Raw genomic sequence first — 19,967 nt, 5'->3', positions numbered from 1 at the left:
TCGAGGGCTGGCACTTCCATTCCATTTGGCTGCCTCCCAACCACCCTCAAACTGCACTTAACAGAAAAAAGAAATCTTCGATTGCGAAAGCATCTCAAGGACGTGCAATTAACTAGGCCTTGCCCACAGCAGTATCCTTTGGTTCTTATGTTTTCCATACTTTCAATGTTTTCCCCTGCCCCAAACTTTTCATGAATTACATTCGCTTGGAACGAAGTTTTGTTCAAATAAATATAAATTAATTTTTGTATTTCTAAAACAAATTATAATAATTATCAAATTTCAAAGGGTTGTCACCGCTTTCTCACTAGCCAATGTTAGTATCGCTATGTATTGAACTAAAATCTATTTACAGAAACCTTTGTAAAATACTTCTGACTACATACATATACCTTTAAATAGTATTTGAAATAGCTCCGATTTTATTAGATATTAAACTCGACCAATAAAATATTGAACTTTTACGTTTTTTATAAGGTGAAACTGGAAACGGTGGTCGTCAGCGGCGTAAGCGATTTTGGCCAGGCTAAGTTGCCTTTCTTCCCACAAACTAGCGCTAAGACGTGCCAACCCCTCGGGCTTTTCAGGTAGCAGCTTTTGCGATGAGCAGGACAATAAAATCCGCGCAGTGGCCAAGTGGATCTCCGTTGAGAACCGACAGCTTTTATGTTTATGCCAAGTGTTTCATGAAATCTAGAATTCGTGAATTCAAATAGGGTGTCCTGCATCATAAACTGATTTCTGAACAAAAAGTCAACTTTGTGTGTTTATGCACAATCTTTTTTGACCAATTCATGAAATTGGCGTCGTATAAACGCTGTAGGTGTAATAAAAGATGCATTCAAGTGCGGGGAGGGAGCGAGAAGGAGCTGAGTGCGAGCGAGATGGATAAGGCGATAAACGAAAGGTGTTTGCCCTAGAAATGAAATTAAATTCTCCACGCTTAGATATTAATATTTTTGTGTACATTTTGCATTCATCGCCCGGCCATATTAAATGGCACTGAAAATGGAGCTCCGCCTAATCGTAAATTGGAAAATCAAATTTATGCTCGTCTTTAGCTGTTGTAATTATGTTGACTGTGAAACAATTTTATGGCAAATTGAGTTTTATTGGCAAGCAATGTGCGCCTGGTGGCTTGGCAGCCACCTTGGCCTAAATCCATAAATATATACGGCGCTTTCGGGTTTTGGGGCTTGGGGCTTGGGGTTCGGGGTTCGGGGCTCGGGCTCAGCTGGCGGCTTTGAGTAGTTGTTGTCCTTATCAACGGCGTCAACAAAAAAGTTTGGCAAGAACATCTCACAAGTGCCGGGACACACGTAGATACAAGTCGCCGAATGTGCCGCTGTGTGTTTTGGATAACCTTTTCCTGCCGCTGGATTATGATGAGTTTTGCTTTTGGCCCGGACCAAAAAAAAAGAATGCTGGGGCCCAAGTCCCGGGCTAAGGCTGAACTCGTAAATACCTTCATTATCGTTAAATCATGCTGAGTGGGAAAGATGGGGCACGAAGTGGGTGACGGCGAGGCTGGAGGAGGAGCTGGAGCTGGAGATGGAATCCCTCAGCTCATGTCAGGCGTTGTCCTGCCCCGTTGCCTTTTATTTGCCCTTTATTCCGTTTTTGCCTCTGTGCGGCGTGGCTTTGTGACTGGCTCATGTGGAGTTTTAAATAGATTTAAATGCGCATTTAAATGAAATAAATGAGCAACATTTCGACGCACTCAGCTTGAGATTTGCACAGGGCCAAGTTGGTGAAAAATCAGTATCTTTCAAAAATGGGCGTGGCCCGAAATATGACCCGTGAATCATCTGAAGAGCGAAGATCTCGCTTAATGGTCAAAGTTGTGCGCAATTTTCATATTTACGCATAATAAACCGGCAAATAAATACACAATCAAAAATTGAGCACTGAGTAACAAACGGAGGAGGAGAAATTGAACAATAAATTAAATACTCTTTATATGCCTACTAAAGTAATAATAAATAAACTTTAAATTATTTTCATATATGTTTTTAATTAAGGTTGAGCTATATTTTCTACTTTTCCAAGTAATTATTAGATCTATATGCAAGTAGTTTTAAGCTTTTGCTTACAAAATGATGAAGTGTAGTCTATTGATATAGGATGTATACCCCACAAGAAGAGAAATAATAAACATATTATCAAAATATAGAGAGCGCAGAATGTGGGAGAACAACGTTGTTGAAATCCTCTTCTCAATGAGTGCCAAAATCACCTAAATACCGACTACACCCACTGACTTTATGTTGTTCCAAACACTCTCTCCCGTCACGTTTATTTATAATGGCTATGGGGAAAAAGGCCAAAAACTTCATGGCATAAAAATGCAATTATATGGAAATTTATGATAAATTTCTCGCCTGTTAATTACAAAATATTCATAAATTATCCACTCAATTCTTGCACGGAAATTCCTAAAAGTATTTTATTTATTATTACTGGTGATGCATTGCCCCATAGGTATGGGAATTTTCACAGCGTCGGAGTTCCGGTGGTGAAAACAAATTCTAATTAAAAACCCAAAGTTGGAAAAGTTTTTTGCCCAGGAATCTTTCGCAACCGTCACCTGTTTAAGCCCGGCGTCAAAGCCGAAAAACTTAAGAGCTCAGAGCCAGAGTTGGCTGAATGTAAATATAATTGCCACTAAAGTCCAAACTAGTAAAACTTTCTAATGCACAAAGTGTCGAAAAGTTCATCCATCAAATAAACATGAATGCACAATGTGTGAGCGAGTGTGTGTTGTCGAATTAGTTATGCATTCATTTTGTCGTATGAACTTTTCATAAGTTTCCGCCCTTCTGTGCTTGGTGTCAAATGAGTTCAGAAAAGAAATCAAGCCGTTTTATAGAAGTGTGTCGGATCAAGAGTCATTCTCTCTGTTTACTTTAAACGTATCTGTGTATTATCTTGTTTGTATATACAAGAATTTTTAAGTTTCAGGGGGCCTTCTCGTAGCTCAGTTGAGATCGAAGTGTGGAAGCGAAATGTATTTCATGGGAAAAAAACTGGAACTGACCGTTGCCATGGTCAATATCCTCTTGGCCGCAGATCCTGCACAATTGTTTCCGAATGGTAAAAATACACATATTTTCCAAGTTGATGAGGCTAATTTGTAAACTATTCTGCAGTACGTTCAGACCTGGCAAAGGGGGGAAAGGCTCTGATAATTTGCGTTTCTGGAGTTCTCCTTTTCGGAACATTGATGGCTCAAAAGCAACACAGAGCCAACATTCGTCTTATTTGGCTAAGTGCATCCGTGATTTTCATCGCAACATTAATCTACGAAATCAGAGAAAGTTACTGGAGGTATTCACTGGATTTTTATATACTGTATGCGTATATCTGTAAGTTTATTTGTATGAAACATGATTAGTTTAAAATAATTGTGAAATGAACAATTTCAGTTCTGCTTGTGGTCATGGGTGCTCTAATATACAGAGTCTACGTTGAGGAGATCAACACAGCCACCTTAAATCAAGCTAAGGTTGTGGAAACCGATGAAAAAAAGGAAGTACCCCAAGCTACGGCTCCAGAGGACCCAAACCCACCTCCGTATGAAGTCAAAGGTCTAACAGTTCAGATGGTTTAATCTTCATTTGATAACATTTTACAACACTATATATCGATTTAAAAACAAGAAACGTAACAAAAATAACCTTCCCGTACATTTCTTACTTACCGGTATCATCTAAATCTTTACTAACATCCTTGCTAACATATAGATATATACAAAATAATTATCAAAAGTAAACAAAATATGTCTCAAAAATTAAAGTCCGAACTATTATCTTAGATATTTAAGTTAACTAAAAACTTCTCTATAACAAAAAATGGTCGCATTAAAAGCAAATCTTTGGATTTAAAAAATATTTTGTGTGATTTGTATACAAATAAAATCTTAGCCTTTCACGTTGAAAATAGCCCGAACATGTATAAATTTACATTATAAAGTATCGCAGTATTTGGTTGTAATGCCGCCTCTTCATGTTTTCATTTCTGGTTTGGCATGCTGTACAAAAACTAAAACGCCTTTTTGAAGCTGATTGATGACACTGATGAAAAGTGGCTCGGAGTCTGAGTAAATCCGCATAAAAAAAAACCCCACAGCCGGAAGAAGTTTATTCCTGCAATTAGGAGAATGTATGTTAATGAGAGGTGGGAGAACTGCGGCTGAATTCGACTAACAACTCGGCTAATTACAGCAAAAACTAACTACGAGTGGCATCAGCGGCATTTCCCTTATGTGAGGAAATTTTAATTAAAAAATGCTCCTTCCACATGTTGAATCCCCCACCAGTTACCACTCGAAAAGTTTCCGGAAAGTTTGTCAATTTGCACTCGCCTTCTTGAACGAGTCAACGGTAGGTTTTTGTTTTCCAGCTGCATTTAATTAGGTCTGCCCAAACGGCAAAAAGGGACAACTTATGTCTGAGCTGCGGGGCTGTGGAAAATTAATTTTATACCCAAAAGCGCGGATTCAATTTGACTGTGGAAACAGGAAAAAAAAAGTCAGAGCTGACCAAGTGTCAGTCTGTCTGGCTTTTCCCCGCGTAACCATGGCAGAAAAGCATCGATCGATTTCCGTTTAATATCCCCAGCATGATATGCTGCCATTTCCTCTGTGCTCACGAGTAAATACGCCAAATCATTGCCGCAATATCGATGCCATGTGATTCGATTCGGTTTCGTTTGGCACGTATTTAGAGCCTTGCCAAGGGCCGAGCATAAAAATTATATTAAATTGGCATTAAAATCATGGCCTGGTCATTGCCAACAGCAACAACAGCAGCCACTTCAAAAGGCCATTAAAATAATAACCAGACCGGTCCGAGGTCCAGCTTGTTTGGCAAAGGTCAAAGGGCTTCAGACCACAATGTGTGCTTAAGCATGGGTAGCACGTGCTGCAATGAACTCGTCCAGCTCGACTGGACATACTTATGCAAATCTGGCATCTGGGCTTCCCAGAATTGGGCCAAGAAGTTTCGGCTTAAAACTTTAATTCAGTAATCGAGTCTAGAGTACAATTCCACCGGGTTTTAATTTCAATTCCTGCCAACTACTCTCAAGGATTGGAAATACACTGAGAAACAGATCTTAGCTTTGTTATCTGATTTTTCTCCCTAAAAATAAAAGTAATCTGTTTTTTCTTAAACCCTTGCAGAGGTTATTATAATTTTGGTCATTGTCTTCTGAGTTATTGCGTTTTTACTCTTTTGTTCTCTCTTTTATACGCTCATTTTCTTCACCGGAAAACTCTAACAATTCTCTAGATTTATGATGGTGTTGCGTTCTATCTGTGTTTAAAACAAACGCTTTCATTACAAACAGTTTTGAATACTTATTTTATAGAGCTTAGGGCGAAAACGTCAATCAAAAAACCTTTAAATCGTATTGGATCACATAATTCACTAGAATTAAAGTCAATTTAATTATTATTTTGTCTTACGCTTACACTTACACTTACACTCTTTACTGTATACTTTAAACATGAATTCCAAGCCCCTGTGTTTTAAAATTATTACTGAAAGGTCAACAAAGACTTTTAGGCATTGATAATTTTTGCGTCTTAGGTAGAGGTAGGAGCAATAATACTAAATAATAATAAAAGAAAATCTCTTCCAGATAATAACAGTTGATAATAGAATAGATATTTGAACAACCCACTTTTCACTGTGCACCACTCACAGCGAACTTGCCAGCGGGCGTCCTGAGCATTAACTCATTAAGCGAGCAGCTAGCCATTAACCCATTGAAGTTGTCAACATTGATTATGGGAACACCGCAGCTGGAGTTCAATTACACAAAATTAAAGTTCCGGCCGGTTGAAAGGTTTCGCCACTTCACGGGGCCATAAATTATGCAGCCAAGTATCTGACAGCCGAAGCCGAAGTCGCAGCCGAAGTCAGGGCGAACTAAACGCGATTATCTTAATTTATGCAGGGTCGGGCGATTGGGGGCCGGGGTCGGTTTACTTATGCGTATCCGATGGTTTGTGCAGCCCTCGAAATAAATATAAATTGCAAAAACTGTCAAAGCCAAACAGTTTGGTGGAGTCCGACCGAGTTGGCCAAAAGAGAATGCATTGGGCCGCAGGTCTTGGCCATCTTGGCCACACACACAGGCGGATATGTTATCGTACGAGCGTTAGTGTTCGGGTGCGGTACAATAAAGAAATTTTTATCGCTGCCGCATTTGACATTTGAAGTATGCGCTACAAAATTTATTGTTGCTCCGTTGTTTCAATAAACAAGAACAACGACTGGGGGCAACAAAAGGCGAATAAAAAGCCAGCACTGGCACGGCTTTGGCCCGAGTGGAGCACCCGATTGGAATTTCAATTTGAGCTTTTATCTTTGGGGCAGGCCACACGGCTGCTCTGATCCTTTGACATGCAAAGACAACGGAGCGAGCGTTGAAAAGGCGGGCGAGTGCCGTACGAGTACCTGTTGGAAAATAGTTGCGCACGAGGAGGCTGTCAATGATTGTTTAAGATTGCTGCCGTAATTGTGTCGGTTGTTTGTTCCTCTGCCATGCTGGACTGCCGGCAATCAGCTTATACATATTGCATGACCATCCTGCAATAAAACCATTCGCACACTCGCAAACTCAGCCGCAGGGAGAACTGGAGCAGGGATGCGTGTCCTTCAGCCGATGGCCGGACTGCTTATCCCCAGCACGTGCCCACTGTGCACTGCACACCGGGAACCAAGGCACACTGAAAACAAATAGGAAAATTTCTCCACACCCCTAATCGTGCAGATAATACGTAAATACATTACATACACAGGTCAATAGACACAAAAGAAGAGAAAAGGGGCTCAAGGCACACGATAAAATTAAAAGCAAAGCTGACAAATACATTTGATAGAATTTTTTTGGACATTCAAGGTTTTGATAAAAATCATGAAAATATCTATTATTTATTTCCGGCAAGAAAGAGTGACGTTGGCCCACATTTTTATTTATTTTCGACCCATCTAGGACTGTAAATAATATCTGGATCAATTGTTTTATAAATGGTCCTAAAAGATTTGATTGAATGATAAAATGCAGCTTTATTCCTAAAATTTAGCTAATTTCGATTTCTTTGCGTGCAACCTACAGCAGCAATGCCACCTGCTGGTGTCCAAATCAACTCGCACACGAACAGGGGCGCCTGCAACGTGACGTCAATGCGAATGCGCTTCATGGCTGCTGCCGAAATTGCGTATACGCAATGCCAAAAAGCACCCGCCCCATTGGGCGATGGTGACGGCGATGGCTCTTTTACATAACAATGGCATTGGCCGGGCGCTAACTGTGACAATAAATTGTCCTGTCAACTTGTATTTATCTATATCGTGGCCGTTTCCTCCGCTTCGCCAGCGGGCAAAAGTTTTGTTAGGCGCGACAACAACAAGTGGCAAGTTGTGCAAAAGGAAGGCTCGCTTTATTACCTTGATTCAGTCGTGTCCTTCGGGTTCATTGTCTCTCCACCTCTCTCTCTCACTGTCTCATATGAATCCCGCTTTGCATGTGTGCGTGAATCCTTTTTGGGGATTCTGTTTTCTGTGCGAGTTCATATTAAATTCGTATGCCTCGCGTGTGCCGCGCAAACAAATACCATCAAAAAGAGAAAAAAAAGAGGGAGGCAGCCCGGCACAATGCAGCACCATCTCAGGGGCATAATTTGCGTTTAATGAATTGTGCAAAAAGATTTTTATTCACTTAGCCGCACACACACATGCGACCGTAAGCCGCTTAGCGCCATTTTTGGTCTAGCAAATTGAAAAGCTGCATTACGGCTGGCGCTTCTTCTTCTATGCTCTATGCTCAGTCGGGATTACTTTTCGATCAATTATTTAGTCATTAGCGTTACAATAACCCCCACTATGTATGTAAGCGGGTAAATATTTAATACAGTGTGTGGAGGAATTTGCTTGATCGATGAATGCGCGGACAAGACAGAACTGACTAATTAAGATTAATTAGGAAAGCGCAATTTTCAATCACCAATTCGGGGATTATTGTCGAAGCGGAGTATTAAAGTAACTTAAAGAAAAGAGACTACACACACTCGTAAAGAAGGGGAAATCTGTCAGTTCATCATTTCGAGTGCAGCAACAACACCAACACAATGCTTAACACCACATCAAGTTAAGATGATAGCCGTCATGACAACAACACACGCCAAACTTTTCAAGATATACACACAAAGAGCAGGAGCCGAAAAACGAGAAAAACTGGCGGCTGTAATTTACACGCTTTTCCCCGGTCCGCCTAACTCCCTCCCCCACTGTCCTCCATCAACGTCAGGCAAACGCTTTTCCTGATAGCGGACATCCTCCCCAAGCATTGCACACACTATGGTATAAACGTACGCCTTTATCTGACGTCGGGATGCGTAAATGTGCGTGTGTCCCGCATTTAATGCGGTCTGCCTTGGCGATAAACTTTTGCAGCTGTCTCGGGCCCACTTCCACCCCGCGCCACCCATCCCAACCCAGTTCCACCCGCTTTTATTTGGCATTTTTTGGATTGCCGCCTTCCGTTTGGCTCAATCATTTTACGTCTCATAAAACATAAATAGCAATCGATTCCTGAAGGGGTCCCTCAGTCGGCAGTCGCAGTCTCGAGTCTTTCCATCTGACACTGTCATTGTTTCGTCGGCGACAATTTGAATTACCCGTAGCAGAGATAAAGCCAAATTCGGAGGCCTATCCCTCGATGGTGGCATACTCTTTCCAGTTCGTTTGAAATTCAAACATTTATGAGACCACCGATTGCGCTGGGTTGCTCTCTGTTTACATTCAAAAGTAAACAAACGTTTCCGAATTGTATGCGAATTTGGAAATTTTGTTGAAATTATACGTTTAACGAACCCAGTTCCAGAGTTTTTGCTGGCGAAATTTTAGAGAAATTTTTGTGTTTATTTAAATACTGTTGTTCTTTGTTTGGGTTTGTTTAAAATTTAAATTTTGCGGTGAATTTTATTTATTAATTAAATGAATTTAAAATATATATGGTTAACCCATACCAAACCATAAACAATTATCCATATTGAAATTAAGAACATTTTAAGAAAATATATAAAAACATCTAACATTTTGGAATACTTATAATATTTATAAATATAATAAATACTTTCAATAGAACGAAGCGACTAATGTATCCTCGCTGACGATAAAGGACATTCAAGGTTGCTTTATGCTCATCGATTCCACATTGTTCCCGCTTTTGTTGTCATTATTGTTGTGTTTGCTGGTTGCTCTCCAGGGCAACATTTGGCGGTTACTTTGCCGCGGGCGGCTAAAGTCTATAATGCAGCATTATTTTATGTCGAGCCAGGCAATTTATTGAATTTTCCTTTGCTACGCAAAGCTTTCTTTTTGTTTTTCTGCCATTTTCGGGGGCAAATGTGTTGAAGTATTTTATGGGTCTTTTGGGCGAATATCAATAAATTTTTAATATGATAAAGTGAGTCAAATGATGATTGAAATCGAGCTGCGAGCTTCGAACGTATTGCTCATCCAGATCAGGTTTTGCTGTTGGAACTCTGTTCATTTTGCAGCACTTTCAGTGCACAAATTGAATTCAGTGCTCGGTTGGCTCTTTGCTTTTCTTGTGGCCTTTGTGTCATTCTATCTTCCATCCTCGTCCTCGGAGTCAGACTCAGAGTCCTTTTTTGCCCGCTCTCTGCCATCTGCCATTTGCGATTTGCCATTTGCATGGCTAGCAAAGGCGATAAGAAAAATGCAATTCCCACTGCACGGACACATGTGACAAAAGGGCGTGGCAAAATGGGGGAGGCGGGGGCGTGCTAAGCAGCTTAGCAATGGCTGAGCAAAAAAAAAAATGAAAAATGAAATCGCCAAATTCAATTGACGTTGTCCAAATCAAATCAAAGGCAAATCAATGCCAAATGCCACACAATTCGGGTGATTTTAGCATGCAAATTTAAACGAAATATTTAGCCAGGATCAGACAATGAATTAGCCCAGAGATTTGTGGATGAGTTGTTGGATTTTTCGGGGGCCATTTTAGGCGTGAGTTGGGTTGAGCGCTTCTGTCATACAAGTTTAATTGGCTAAAATTCAGCTTTATCTTCGGCGCTGCCTCACCTGATAGGCGCACACATACACGCACATTTAATTACTACACCGTTGGCAATAATTTATAATACTAATTAAAATTTCGAACACGCATACAGGCAGACTCAAACACACTCGCATAAATAATCACTGGAGAATGGAGAATGCGCCGCCGGCATTGAAAATTTTCATTTGCATGCAGACAACAATCTCACGCACACACACACACGCCCACCAATACGCATGAAATGGCGCTTGTGAGTGTGAGAATGTCGGTGTGTGCAACCTTTATCAATCAAATGTTAATTAAGTTTCAACTCAGGCAACCGAACAAATGCCAAACCAACTAACAAACCAACTTTTTCGCTGAGGCTTTTCCACGTCGCCCGCCAAACGACGACGACAACGATTCTGTTGAAAAATTAAATTGGTTTGCTTTTCGGCGGGTGGGGGAGGGGTTAGGTAAGCGAGGAGGCCACCATGGCGTTCGCGTAATAACTTGCCTCCACATGCCTCCACTTGTCAGGATATCGCACATACGACCTGGTAGCCGGAATATAAAATGCAAACGTAATGCGCTCATCAAACAAAATTACCCAACTGATGCTCCATCTCCAAGCGAACGAAAAAAAACCAACTAAATATGGAATAAAGGGAAAATACATGTATGGTGTATGCGTAACCGGAAATGTAAGTGTTATTCCCACCCCTTTTTCATGATATTGTCTGACTTGTTTGTAATGGTTTTTTGGTTAACATGTGCACAGATTGATGAGTGGCCAAATTGTACACAGCCGCAAATTGTGGCAATTTCGGTTACTGTCAACGCTGCACACACACACAAACACACACGGAGGCACTCGTGCCGCCCAGCACACACACACATTGAAGCGCATAGGACGAGACCCACACACGTACAGCTGGGGAGGCGTAAGCATGTGGCAAATGTGCAGGCACGTTTTTATATTGCAGCCGGCAGAAAAGAGCTTGTTTGCATGCCAACAAGGAGTGGCAACCAAAACAGAAGCCAAGTCAGAAACAGAAGCAGAAACAGAAGCGAAAGGCAGGTTGCAACAGGGGCATCCACATCCACATCCATGGCGGCAGGAGTCAGGCTCCGTTGCGGTTGCACAAACTCGTAGAGGCATTCCAGGAAGTTGTCCTGGCTAGCCGAATTCCGCTTAGACCTTGGCCAGATGCATTCCCTGCCATAACAAGCATTTGTACATTTTTCAAAAATTTTAAGACAAGCGGACATTTTTGAGGTTTTTGTAATGTATGTAAAACGGGGCTTTTAGGTTGCTTTCGGAAAAGAAATGAATTAAACAAACAGGGTAATAATTAAAATAATTATATACATTGTTTCTAAAAATTGTGGTTAATTTTAAAGGTTTTTTAAAATATATATGTTTTGTTCCAAAATACTTTTTACAACTACAATAAAATTAAGAATTAATGGACAAAACCACTTAAAAGTTCTTACTTGTTTGTTTAGCTTTCCCTTTGGTATACGTATATTTTCAAGGTCACAAAGACGGAAATCATTTTTAAAACATTTCAAAGAAACTGACTTAATAAATAATGTAAATCAAAATGCCTGTTTTCATTTTGCTGCAATTCGCTGCTCAAAATACTACGGCGCTCTTAAACAGTTTGAAAGAAAGTTGTACCCAAGGTCAAAAAGCATTCGATTGGCGCCCTTGGGCTCTGCTTCCTACATCCAATACCACCCCACCCACTCGATTGTGTCACACTGGGCGGATGGTTGACGTGACGTGGGCCAAGCTGCAACCGTAACTGCAATTTGATAAAGCAAAGTGACAAGTGCAGCAGAGCAAAAGGTCGCCCCTTTTGGCCATTTGCAACTGACAGAAGTCAGCGGAAAGGTGACAGGCGAAACCAGGTAAGACCAACGGAAAGAAATCGCTTGGCATGTGATGCCAACATCAGCAGCAGTAATCCCCAATGATAGCGCGTGACGTTGTCACAGTTATGAAAGCCAGTGAGCAGAATGTTGCGCATGTTGCGTTATTTATTCGGACGCATCGGCTAGCAGCAGCTCTATGTCATGGGCCAGGGCAACTGGCTCCAGTTCAGCGCCATATCTCTTGTACACGTTTCCCCTCCGATCGACCAGGAACTTGACGAAATTCCACTCGATATCGGGTTGCTGGCGAGTCAGGAGCTTGTACAGCGGATCTGCCTGAGCTCCCTTCACATCTATCTTGGCAAACAGGTGTCCTATATTGGCGCCCTCCTTGCGGAGGTGATCCAACATCTCCTGGCCATCGGACTCGGGCATCTGACCGCCAAACTGGTTGCAAGGGAAGTTCAGGATGCTCAAGCCGCGTTCCTCGTATTCCTCCATTAATTGTCGCAGACCATCGTACTGAGAGGAAGTGAGACCACATCTGGAATTAGGAAAAAAATTTACTTAAGATTAAATCTAAATGATACATTAATCTGTAGTTCAGAGGGTTATAAGTACTTAAGGATGAAAACCATTTATGATGTAATGTTATAATTTTCAAGGGACTAGAAATGGCAATTAAAGACAGAAATTTGAATCATATTTTATCAGAATAAACTAAAAATCGTAAAGCAGTGTTTTTCTGTTTTAAAAATAAAAATAAAAAAAATAATACAATTTTTTAACAAAAATTATATTGACGAACTATTTTTTGGTAACGGCTTTCTAAAGAATAAGTATCCCAAAATTAAAAATTTAAATCGTAAGGTACTTAAGACCATCTTCGATCAACTTGTGTTACTTTATACCAGCGTAAACTTTCCTTCAGGAATATAAAATATTATATACATACTTACTTGGAAGCAATGTTCACGATGAGCATCACCTGGCCGGAAAAACTTTGGAGCTGCACGGGACTTCCATAGGTATCTCGAACGGTAAGCGAATGTATAGTTAGTCGCCATCGCATTTCCTGCAGACCCTGCTGTAATCCCCTTCGGGTATAGAGCACTGCCACCAGGGCCACCGCCGCCATAACACCATGAAAGGCATCCTCTTTATTAAACATCGTGAGTCGTACTGTACTCTGTACTAAGTGCATTTGGGATTCCAAATCGAAGCTGAGGAATCGATTCGACAGGCTAATTGTGCGTGAAGCGACTGTTAAAAATCGAATTTAAATGTGTGGCCCTTTCGTTTCGCAACGGCCATATGACCCAAAAAAAAGAGTACCAGCCAAAATTGAATTTGCCCAAAACGAGCGAAAGTTGCATGTGCTGACCCACGATTCGAGTTGCACGTTAACTTAATTTTAAACTTTTTTCGGTATCCGCCTGCCACACGAAACGGGCACAGCAACAACACATATACAGCGGTGGCACACTGAAAACAACAAAAAGTTGAACAATCGTAACGAAATAATTGAATTTTCATTTCCGTTTTATGTGTTTACTTCCGCTCCATGGCCGCGGCAGCATTTCCTCCGCCCTTTCCCGCTTTTTCCCGTCCATATGTGTGTGTGTGTGATGATGGTGGCCTGGATGAATTCGGCCTATTTGTATACAAAAGGCAGTCAATTTCTGCCAGCTTGAGGAAACTTTTTAAGTCAATTGTCAAAAAGTTTTTAACATCTTTTCCCCGGCCACGCCCGTTCATTGTGTATTGCTCTGTTTCTGTTTCATTTTCGCTGCCAAATTGAAATATAATTCGGCAAAGTTGCGCCTCTTTTCGGTTCGGCTTTTCCACTTAGACGACGTTTGGACGTGGGCCATAAATCAATGGCAGGCGAAAGGCGTTCGACTGAAATTGATTTAGAATTCGGGGTGTGGGCGTTACTCCTTTAGTCGTCGTCTGTCAAACGTGTGCAGTAAAAGCTGTCCGAAATGCCGGTGCATTTTATAGTTTGATTGCAAATCACAGTTCAAACTCTTTCGCACGCCGTGAAAATAAACCTCCTTTTATTTCAAATAAGAAGTTTAAAATTTAAAGGAGGGATAAAAGTGTCATTGTGAAAATAGGAAGTTAGATAAAATATTCATATTTTTTGTTTTCCTGTTAAATAATTTGTTATTTTGTTGGCCAGGTAAAAAAATTGGAGTTTGACACACAAATAAGTAGAAAATATGACTTAGTAAGTCTGCTTAAACTATTATACGAAAAATATACCTAGCTTTAAAAAAAAATTGTAATTGCTATGCATTGCTTAAAAAAGTACCTATATTTTTTTTTTGTATATATTAATCAAATTTATGTATTTGAAAAACTTGGTTTATCGACAATAAAATGAACCCAAAATTGACTTATTCTCTCAGAAAACGTGAACTTATTTTATGACTCACAGCTTAAAGCAGTTGGAGCAACAACTGAAATTGTGAATTTCATAAAATCAGCGATGAGTGATGGCCGACCCGTCCAATAGCAATAACCAGCGATTATGCTAAGAGACATCTCCGTGAGACCCTCGAATCCATCGAGCAGTCAAGATGATCAACTTTAGCGGTTTTGCATATTTGATGCACTTGGCATAAACTTAATAAACTTTGCCCCCAGTTACAGGTTATAAACCCGGCGCACTAAACTCGTAAACATGGAAACGCATTAAAGTCGCTGAGCCACAACTCGCTGTTTTATGGCCATCTTATGAACTTGCCACTACCTCCATAACCCATTTCCCATTTCCATCTGGTTTTGTCTAAGCGTCTGGCATCATTTCGGCTTTTGTTGCACCATTTTTCACTATTAACAGTAGCCGTAAAAGTAGCGTTTGGGCCAATAAAAATTGTTGACATGTGGGGGCAGGATTATTCTCCTCTTTTTTTTGCACCCCTATACAGTGGTTACCTTTAACCTTTGCACCTGGATTTCTCGAGGTGCTGCTGCATCTCCACTTGTCATTTGTCGCTTCGCTGTGCCCCTCGCTACTTGCCACTTGCGACTTGCCACTTGCGCATTTAATTAAGTTTACGCCGCGCTGCACACGCAAAAGGACGGAGGACGTTATTAATTAAATTCCTTTATACACAGGTTAAGCCAGCCGGTCTCCTCCCTTTTGTGTGTCAACAATCGGAATATTAACGAGGCAACTAATGAAAGTTTACAAAGCCAGTGTCGGCTGAGTGTCCTTCGCCACCGAATCAAATCGAAAGGGAAACATTTAATAAGAGAGTCTGGCTGAGTCTGCCTCTGTGATTCCGGCCGAGATCAAAGCAACGGGCTAGAGCAGTCTCACCCTCTCCCTCCTCTTTCCACTTGACCCATCAGCAACCATCACGGCGTATGCGTGATTTTTCGCTACCAATTATAGCGGATCGCCTTGGGAGCCCGGGCGGTGTCTGCGTGCAAATCCCATCGAGCTGATGGCTGATGCACTGCGGCTGAGGATTTGTGGACCCCTAATAAGCCACGACCTTAACCCAGGGCACACACACACTCACACATCAAAGCGAAAACACGCACACCCACTCAAGCCAAAGCCCCCAACACCCAGACATATGCAAAAGGGATATGAGTATTAACGGTACGCATTTAAGCCGCTTGTCGAACGCGCACAAATCCAGTGGGGGAAAATCGACTTTTATTCAATACACTCCAAAAATCAACTTTGGCAGATACAAAAAAAAAGAAAGAAAACGAGACCAGGAAAAGGGGGATGGTGTAGCAATATTCGAGTATAAATGTGCAAATCCCCAATGCAGCAACAGCTGCTGCTCAGCCACGCCCCGCTGCCGCCCCTCCGCCCTTCTCAACTGCATTCGCTTGGCATTTACATTTAAGCTGATAAGCAAAAGTGCCTTCTCCTCGGCGCCCCCTTTATTTTCCGCCCTCCAAAGCCCCTCTTCCACCTGAGCGCCAGCGTCAAGTTGGCTTGAAGGGCGAAAAGAATTGTTTGTTGGAAATGTCGCAAGTTTATGAAATCGCATGCGTTGGCAGCAAGGAATTTACATTTGACGCACGCACTTTACATTATTAATGCCTCCAGCCGAAGGCGTCACAAGAAAGTACAAGTTTCAGTCTGAGTAAGAGAGGTTCGAGATGGAAATACCCTTTATTAAGGCAAAACAAAAATATTTATAAAAATAATTATATTGTATATATTTTAGAAACTGTATGTATATATTTTATCATTTAATCAAAAAAGAAATAAACATGGATTTCATATTTAACCATATATATATTTTATATTGTAGCATTTTTTATTTATTTTATTTTAACAAATTAAGCTTAGCATACAATGTTAAACTTAATTATATGTTACCGAGCACTGGCTGCGGTGGCCTTCGACTCTAGCATTTTTAATATGTCCACTGTACAAGCGATTTCTTTTTGTTCTAATATAAATAAATTTGTAGAACTTTTGTCACAAACTATTTCCTAATTATTCATACAAAATATTTATAAATATTAGAAATAGATATCTCTGTTAGAAAGGTGCCAAATTAGTACATTTGCAAGTGCGTGGATGAGCATCCGTGTTTTTGGAAATTTTTAAAATGTCCTCTATACATGTGTTTTACTGCACTGAATTTATTGTACAAACTGATTTTATAATAAACTATTTCAAAATTATCTCTCAAAATACTTGTAAATTCCTGCAAGTGATATCTCTGGCGGTTCTATATTAGAGGGGTATCAAAATTAGACCGAGTAAATGGGTAGTCCTGTGCGTGTGTGTGTGCATGTGCGTCGGTGAGCAACGGTGTTTTGGAAAATGCTTTTGCCATTTCGCAAATGTATCGCATTTCCGTTTGGGTGTTTGCATTTTTACGCTTCACTGAGAATTTTCCAATTTTTCCTGCTAATATTTATTAATCAAGTAATAGCTACTCGCACACACTCACAGACTATATGAGCACTTGAGTGTGTGCCTGTGGGTGTGTTTGTGTGTGGGGGCTCTTGATTTTTGCACGAAAAATTGATTGGAAATTTATAAGCTAAACTTTTTCCACTGTTTGCTTTTGTTTGCGGCTCACGAAACAAACTTATTGTTTGTGCGCGGTTTTTTTCTTTTTGTTGCTTTTGCTGTTGCTGTTGCTGCCATTTGCAGCACTTGAAAAGGTCGCCGCAAATGGGAGTGTGTGGGTGGTGTATGGAAAATTCCCATCACAAAAATATTGAAATTCGATTTTTTGTTGAGCCCCAGTAACCTTTTACCAGCTCCCCAGCTGTCTGTCAAAGCCTCGCCATGAGGCAGGGAGCATTTCGAATCATTTTCAGTACAAACTTTGTGTCGAGCACACGTAGAACCCACTCCAATCAAATAAAGTGAGTTCAAATAGTAACTATTTCGGTGGAGAACAAAAAAAAAACGGGAAAAAATATTCAATCTAAAATAATTGTGGTCAATTTTCGGTTAACGTTTTCCACTCACCTGTCTTCCACAGCGCTGTCTATCAAGCCAAACAAGATGAACTATTCCCTGATCTTCGGGTGTAAGTATTGGGGATCTTTTAAAAACTAACAGCTTATTGGTCTTAAAATGATCTGTAATTTTGTTTTTAATGGCTTAGGTGCCCTTATAATGATGATGGGACCGCTGATGGGCCACTGCCTGCGCATGAAGCGTTCCCAAGGCGATGCTGCCATTGATTATAACAAGACCAAGGTCACGGGCAACGATGCTTCACTGAACCTCAAGGCCACCTTGTTGGCCAATAGCACCGCTACCACAGCTGCAACCACATCTTCAAAGGAGAAAATTACAGCTGCAACCAAGCGCACAACGGTGGATCATGGAAAGACCACGAATGCCACCAGCACAACCACCTCATCAGCACTGGCTGTTATGGCTTCCACATCCTCGCCTTCGCCTTCAGATGAAGGGAAAATCGAGCTGGAGGATCTGATGGGGCTGCGTCGTCCCAAGAGGCGTTTGGGTAGCCTAATGGACGACAGCAGCCTGCAGCCGCGACCATTGCACCACAAGCGTCGCCAATCGGGGGAGGCCACTCCGTTGCCAACTCGCCCACCACCCACCAATCCCTATGTGTACTACAACAAGCTGGTTTCGCCGGATGGCAAGCACGAGCTAAAGGAGTTCGAGCTGCTGGCGCCCAACATGATGATTGAGAGCGTGCAGCAGGAGCTCAGCTACGGCCCGGAAGTCCTGCCACCGGAATTGGCCGGAGTGCTGCTGCTGAATGCAGCCGAGAACACTCCACTCCGTGGTCCACTCCATAATTCAGCTCCCCTGAAGCACCACCGCAAGCACAAATCCTCGCCGGCTTTGCCACCGATGCTCTACATGCTGCAACAGCTGCTGCAGCAGCCCCCTTTCGAGGGAACTGTCTTGGTGGAACCGCCGAAGGAACCGCAACATCGCGTCAGCTCGCCCCTCTATCAGTTTCTCGATGGCGCCATGGATCTGGCTTTGCGCAACAACCCCGATGTCATCGATCACCTGTTGGGGGATCACCTGGAACTGGAACTGGAGCTGGAGAAGGACAAGCTGAAGAGCGGCAAGGATAAGGGACCGGCGAAGAAGGGCAAGAAGGAGGCAGCGAAGATGGAGCCCAAGGAGGAGCTTATTGTCAGCTGTCCCATTCACCACGAGCACCATGCCAATCGCAATGGCGAGATGGTCGAGGACGACGTCGTCCTGGTCAACGAGTGCCATCTGGTTTAGATACAGGAGATTTGCATACTTCTACACGGTTTCATAAAAATTTTAGGTTTCTTGTTTTTGCACATACGTTACTTTTCTTCAACCGGGAAAGTCTGCCTGAAATTGTTTACATATATTTTTGTTAAAGTTATGCATTTAAAGGATTTGTATGGCCGACTTTCTTAGGAACAAAAAAAAACAAAACCCAATAAAAACTAAATACACAAACTAAAATGTAAAGTATTTAAATCTGGGAAATAAAGACTTGGTTCTTAAAGGCAAATCGAAAAGAAAAAGCAAAGCTTGGAGGCTGCATAATAAACCTTCGGGAATGCCATTATCACGCAGATTGGCCATTGTTTCCCCCAACAAATATCAAACTTTCGCTTCAATCGGCTTCCGATCCCCAGGGTGGCTTTTCCCTTGAAGTTTTCCTTCGTTTTCATTAACAAAATCGATTTGTTACCTTGAAATGTCCTGAGGGGAGTGGGCGGTTGGGGCCGGGCGGCAAAATTGATATGCCAAGTGCGACAGTGCAGCCATACGAGCAAACAAATCTAACATACAAACCCTTGACTGCGGATGAGGATGGGGATGAGGAGGGGCATGTGGATGCGGATGAGGCAAAGTGAATGGAGCCGAGAGGCAAAAGTTTTGCCGGCTGCTGCCGCTGCTACTGCTAAATGCTAAATGCTGCTAATTTCGTATACAATAAAACTAATGTAAATCGCCACTTGACGTTCACTGGTCGTGTAAGTGTGTGCGAGAGTATGTGCTAGAGGGCTTGTGTGCGTCGTGTGTGCTGCACATAGACATTAAATGGGGCACATAATGTGCTGGGAGTCAGGAATCAAGAATAAAGAACCAGGAGTCTGGAGTCAGGAGACCAGGAAAAGACAACCCAACCCCAACCCAGTGGAAAAGCGAGTGTCATGGGTGCCCAGCCATCAGCATAAATACAAATTTGCTTCACAAATCCATGTATATAATCTATATAAACTGCACGAGAGTGCCAGTACATCTACATGTCCAAAGCGGAAAAGTGCAACGCAGCATTCGTAAAATTGCGTAGCTCCTTCAACTTGTAGTTACATTCAAAGAATGAATTAGGCATCCCAGGGCACAACAAAATATAATTTTAAAAATAATATTATAATTTAAATAAGTGACGACTTTAATTTTAATTCTTAAAGTGTTTAAAAAACAGTAATACAATTGATGTGTGGGTAAATATATAAACAATTGTATTTATTATTGTTTCAAAACATTCTAGGACCAATGTCTTTTACCTTGGAAAATTTATTAT

At 41.5% G+C, this 19,967-nt stretch overlaps 3 protein-coding genes and 1 long non-coding RNA gene across 4 annotated transcripts; 3 read left to right on the top strand and 1 right to left on the bottom strand.

Annotated features, from left to right (window-relative positions):
- Positions 1–2,433: 2,433 nt before the first annotated feature.
- LOC108069013 (uncharacterized) lies at positions 2,434–3,734 on the top strand. Its single transcript, XM_017158913.3, has 4 exons — positions 2,434–2,481; positions 2,962–3,093; positions 3,150–3,365; positions 3,426–3,734. Exons 1-4 carry the CDS (start codon positions 2,466–2,468, stop codon positions 3,608–3,610), a joined length of 549 nt encoding a protein of 182 aa, XP_017014402.3. The 5' UTR covers positions 2,434–2,465; the 3' UTR covers positions 3,611–3,734.
- Positions 3,735–12,098: 8,364 nt separating this feature from the next.
- Positions 12,099–13,145, bottom strand: Gpxl (Glutathione peroxidase-like). Its single transcript, XM_017158916.3, has 2 exons — positions 12,918–13,145; positions 12,099–12,502 (listed from the first exon to the last, which is right to left on the bottom strand). The coding sequence occupies exons 1-2, from the start codon at positions 13,127–13,129 to the stop codon at positions 12,124–12,126; spliced, it is 591 nt and encodes a 196-aa protein (XP_017014405.2). The 5' UTR covers positions 13,130–13,145; the 3' UTR covers positions 12,099–12,123.
- A 137-nt stretch (positions 13,146–13,282) lies between these two features.
- Positions 13,283–16,204, top strand: LOC138912461 (uncharacterized). Its single transcript, XR_011418006.1, has 3 exons — positions 13,283–13,470; positions 15,085–15,577; positions 15,669–16,204. It is a non-coding gene; the product is annotated as an uncharacterized lncRNA (long non-coding RNA).
- Positions 16,205–17,213: 1,009 nt separating this feature from the next.
- LOC108069010 (uncharacterized) lies at positions 17,214–18,895 on the top strand. The gene is made up of 3 exons (XM_017158910.3): positions 17,214–17,322; positions 17,442–17,489; positions 17,568–18,895. The coding sequence occupies exons 2-3, from the start codon at positions 17,465–17,467 to the stop codon at positions 18,680–18,682; spliced, it is 1,140 nt and encodes a 379-aa protein (XP_017014399.3). The 5' UTR covers positions 17,214–17,322; positions 17,442–17,464; the 3' UTR covers positions 18,683–18,895.
- Positions 18,896–19,967: the final 1,072 nt, after the last annotated feature.

This window comes from Drosophila takahashii, chromosome 2R (assembly GCF_030179915.1).
Source record: "Drosophila takahashii strain IR98-3 E-12201 chromosome 2R, DtakHiC1v2, whole genome shotgun sequence".
In the NCBI taxonomy this organism is placed as follows: Eukaryota; Metazoa; Arthropoda; class Insecta; order Diptera; family Drosophilidae; genus Drosophila; species Drosophila takahashii.
The sequence above is the reverse complement of the archived record's forward strand: the minus strand, read 5'-3'. Positions and strand labels throughout refer to the sequence as shown.

What these genes read in the sequence shown, in the direction of transcription:
- LOC108069010 (XM_017158910.3), top strand. Translation starts at nt 17,465, where the DNA reads ATGAACTATTCCCTGATCTTCGGGT. An exon ending in CTATTCCCTGATCTTCGGGT is followed by an intron (nt 17,490 to 17,567) that starts GTAAGTATTGGG and finishes TTAATGGCTTAG; the next exon opens with GTGCCCTTATAATGATGATG.
- LOC108069013 (XM_017158913.3), top strand. An exon ending in TGCACAATTGTTTCCGAATG is followed by an intron (nt 3,094 to 3,149) that starts GTAAAAATACAC and finishes ACTATTCTGCAG; the next exon opens with TACGTTCAGACCTGGCAAAG. An exon ending in TATACTGTATGCGTATATCT is followed by an intron (nt 3,366 to 3,425) that starts GTAAGTTTATTT and finishes GAACAATTTCAG; the next exon opens with TTCTGCTTGTGGTCATGGGT.
- Gpxl (XM_017158916.3), bottom strand. Translation starts at nt 13,129, where the DNA reads ATGTTTAATAAAGAGGATGCCTTTCATGGTGTTATGGCGGCGGTGGCC. An exon ending in ATCGTGAACATTGCTTCCAA is followed by an intron (nt 12,503 to 12,917) that starts GTAAGTATGTAT and finishes TCCTAATTCCAG; the next exon opens with ATGTGGTCTCACTTCCTCTC.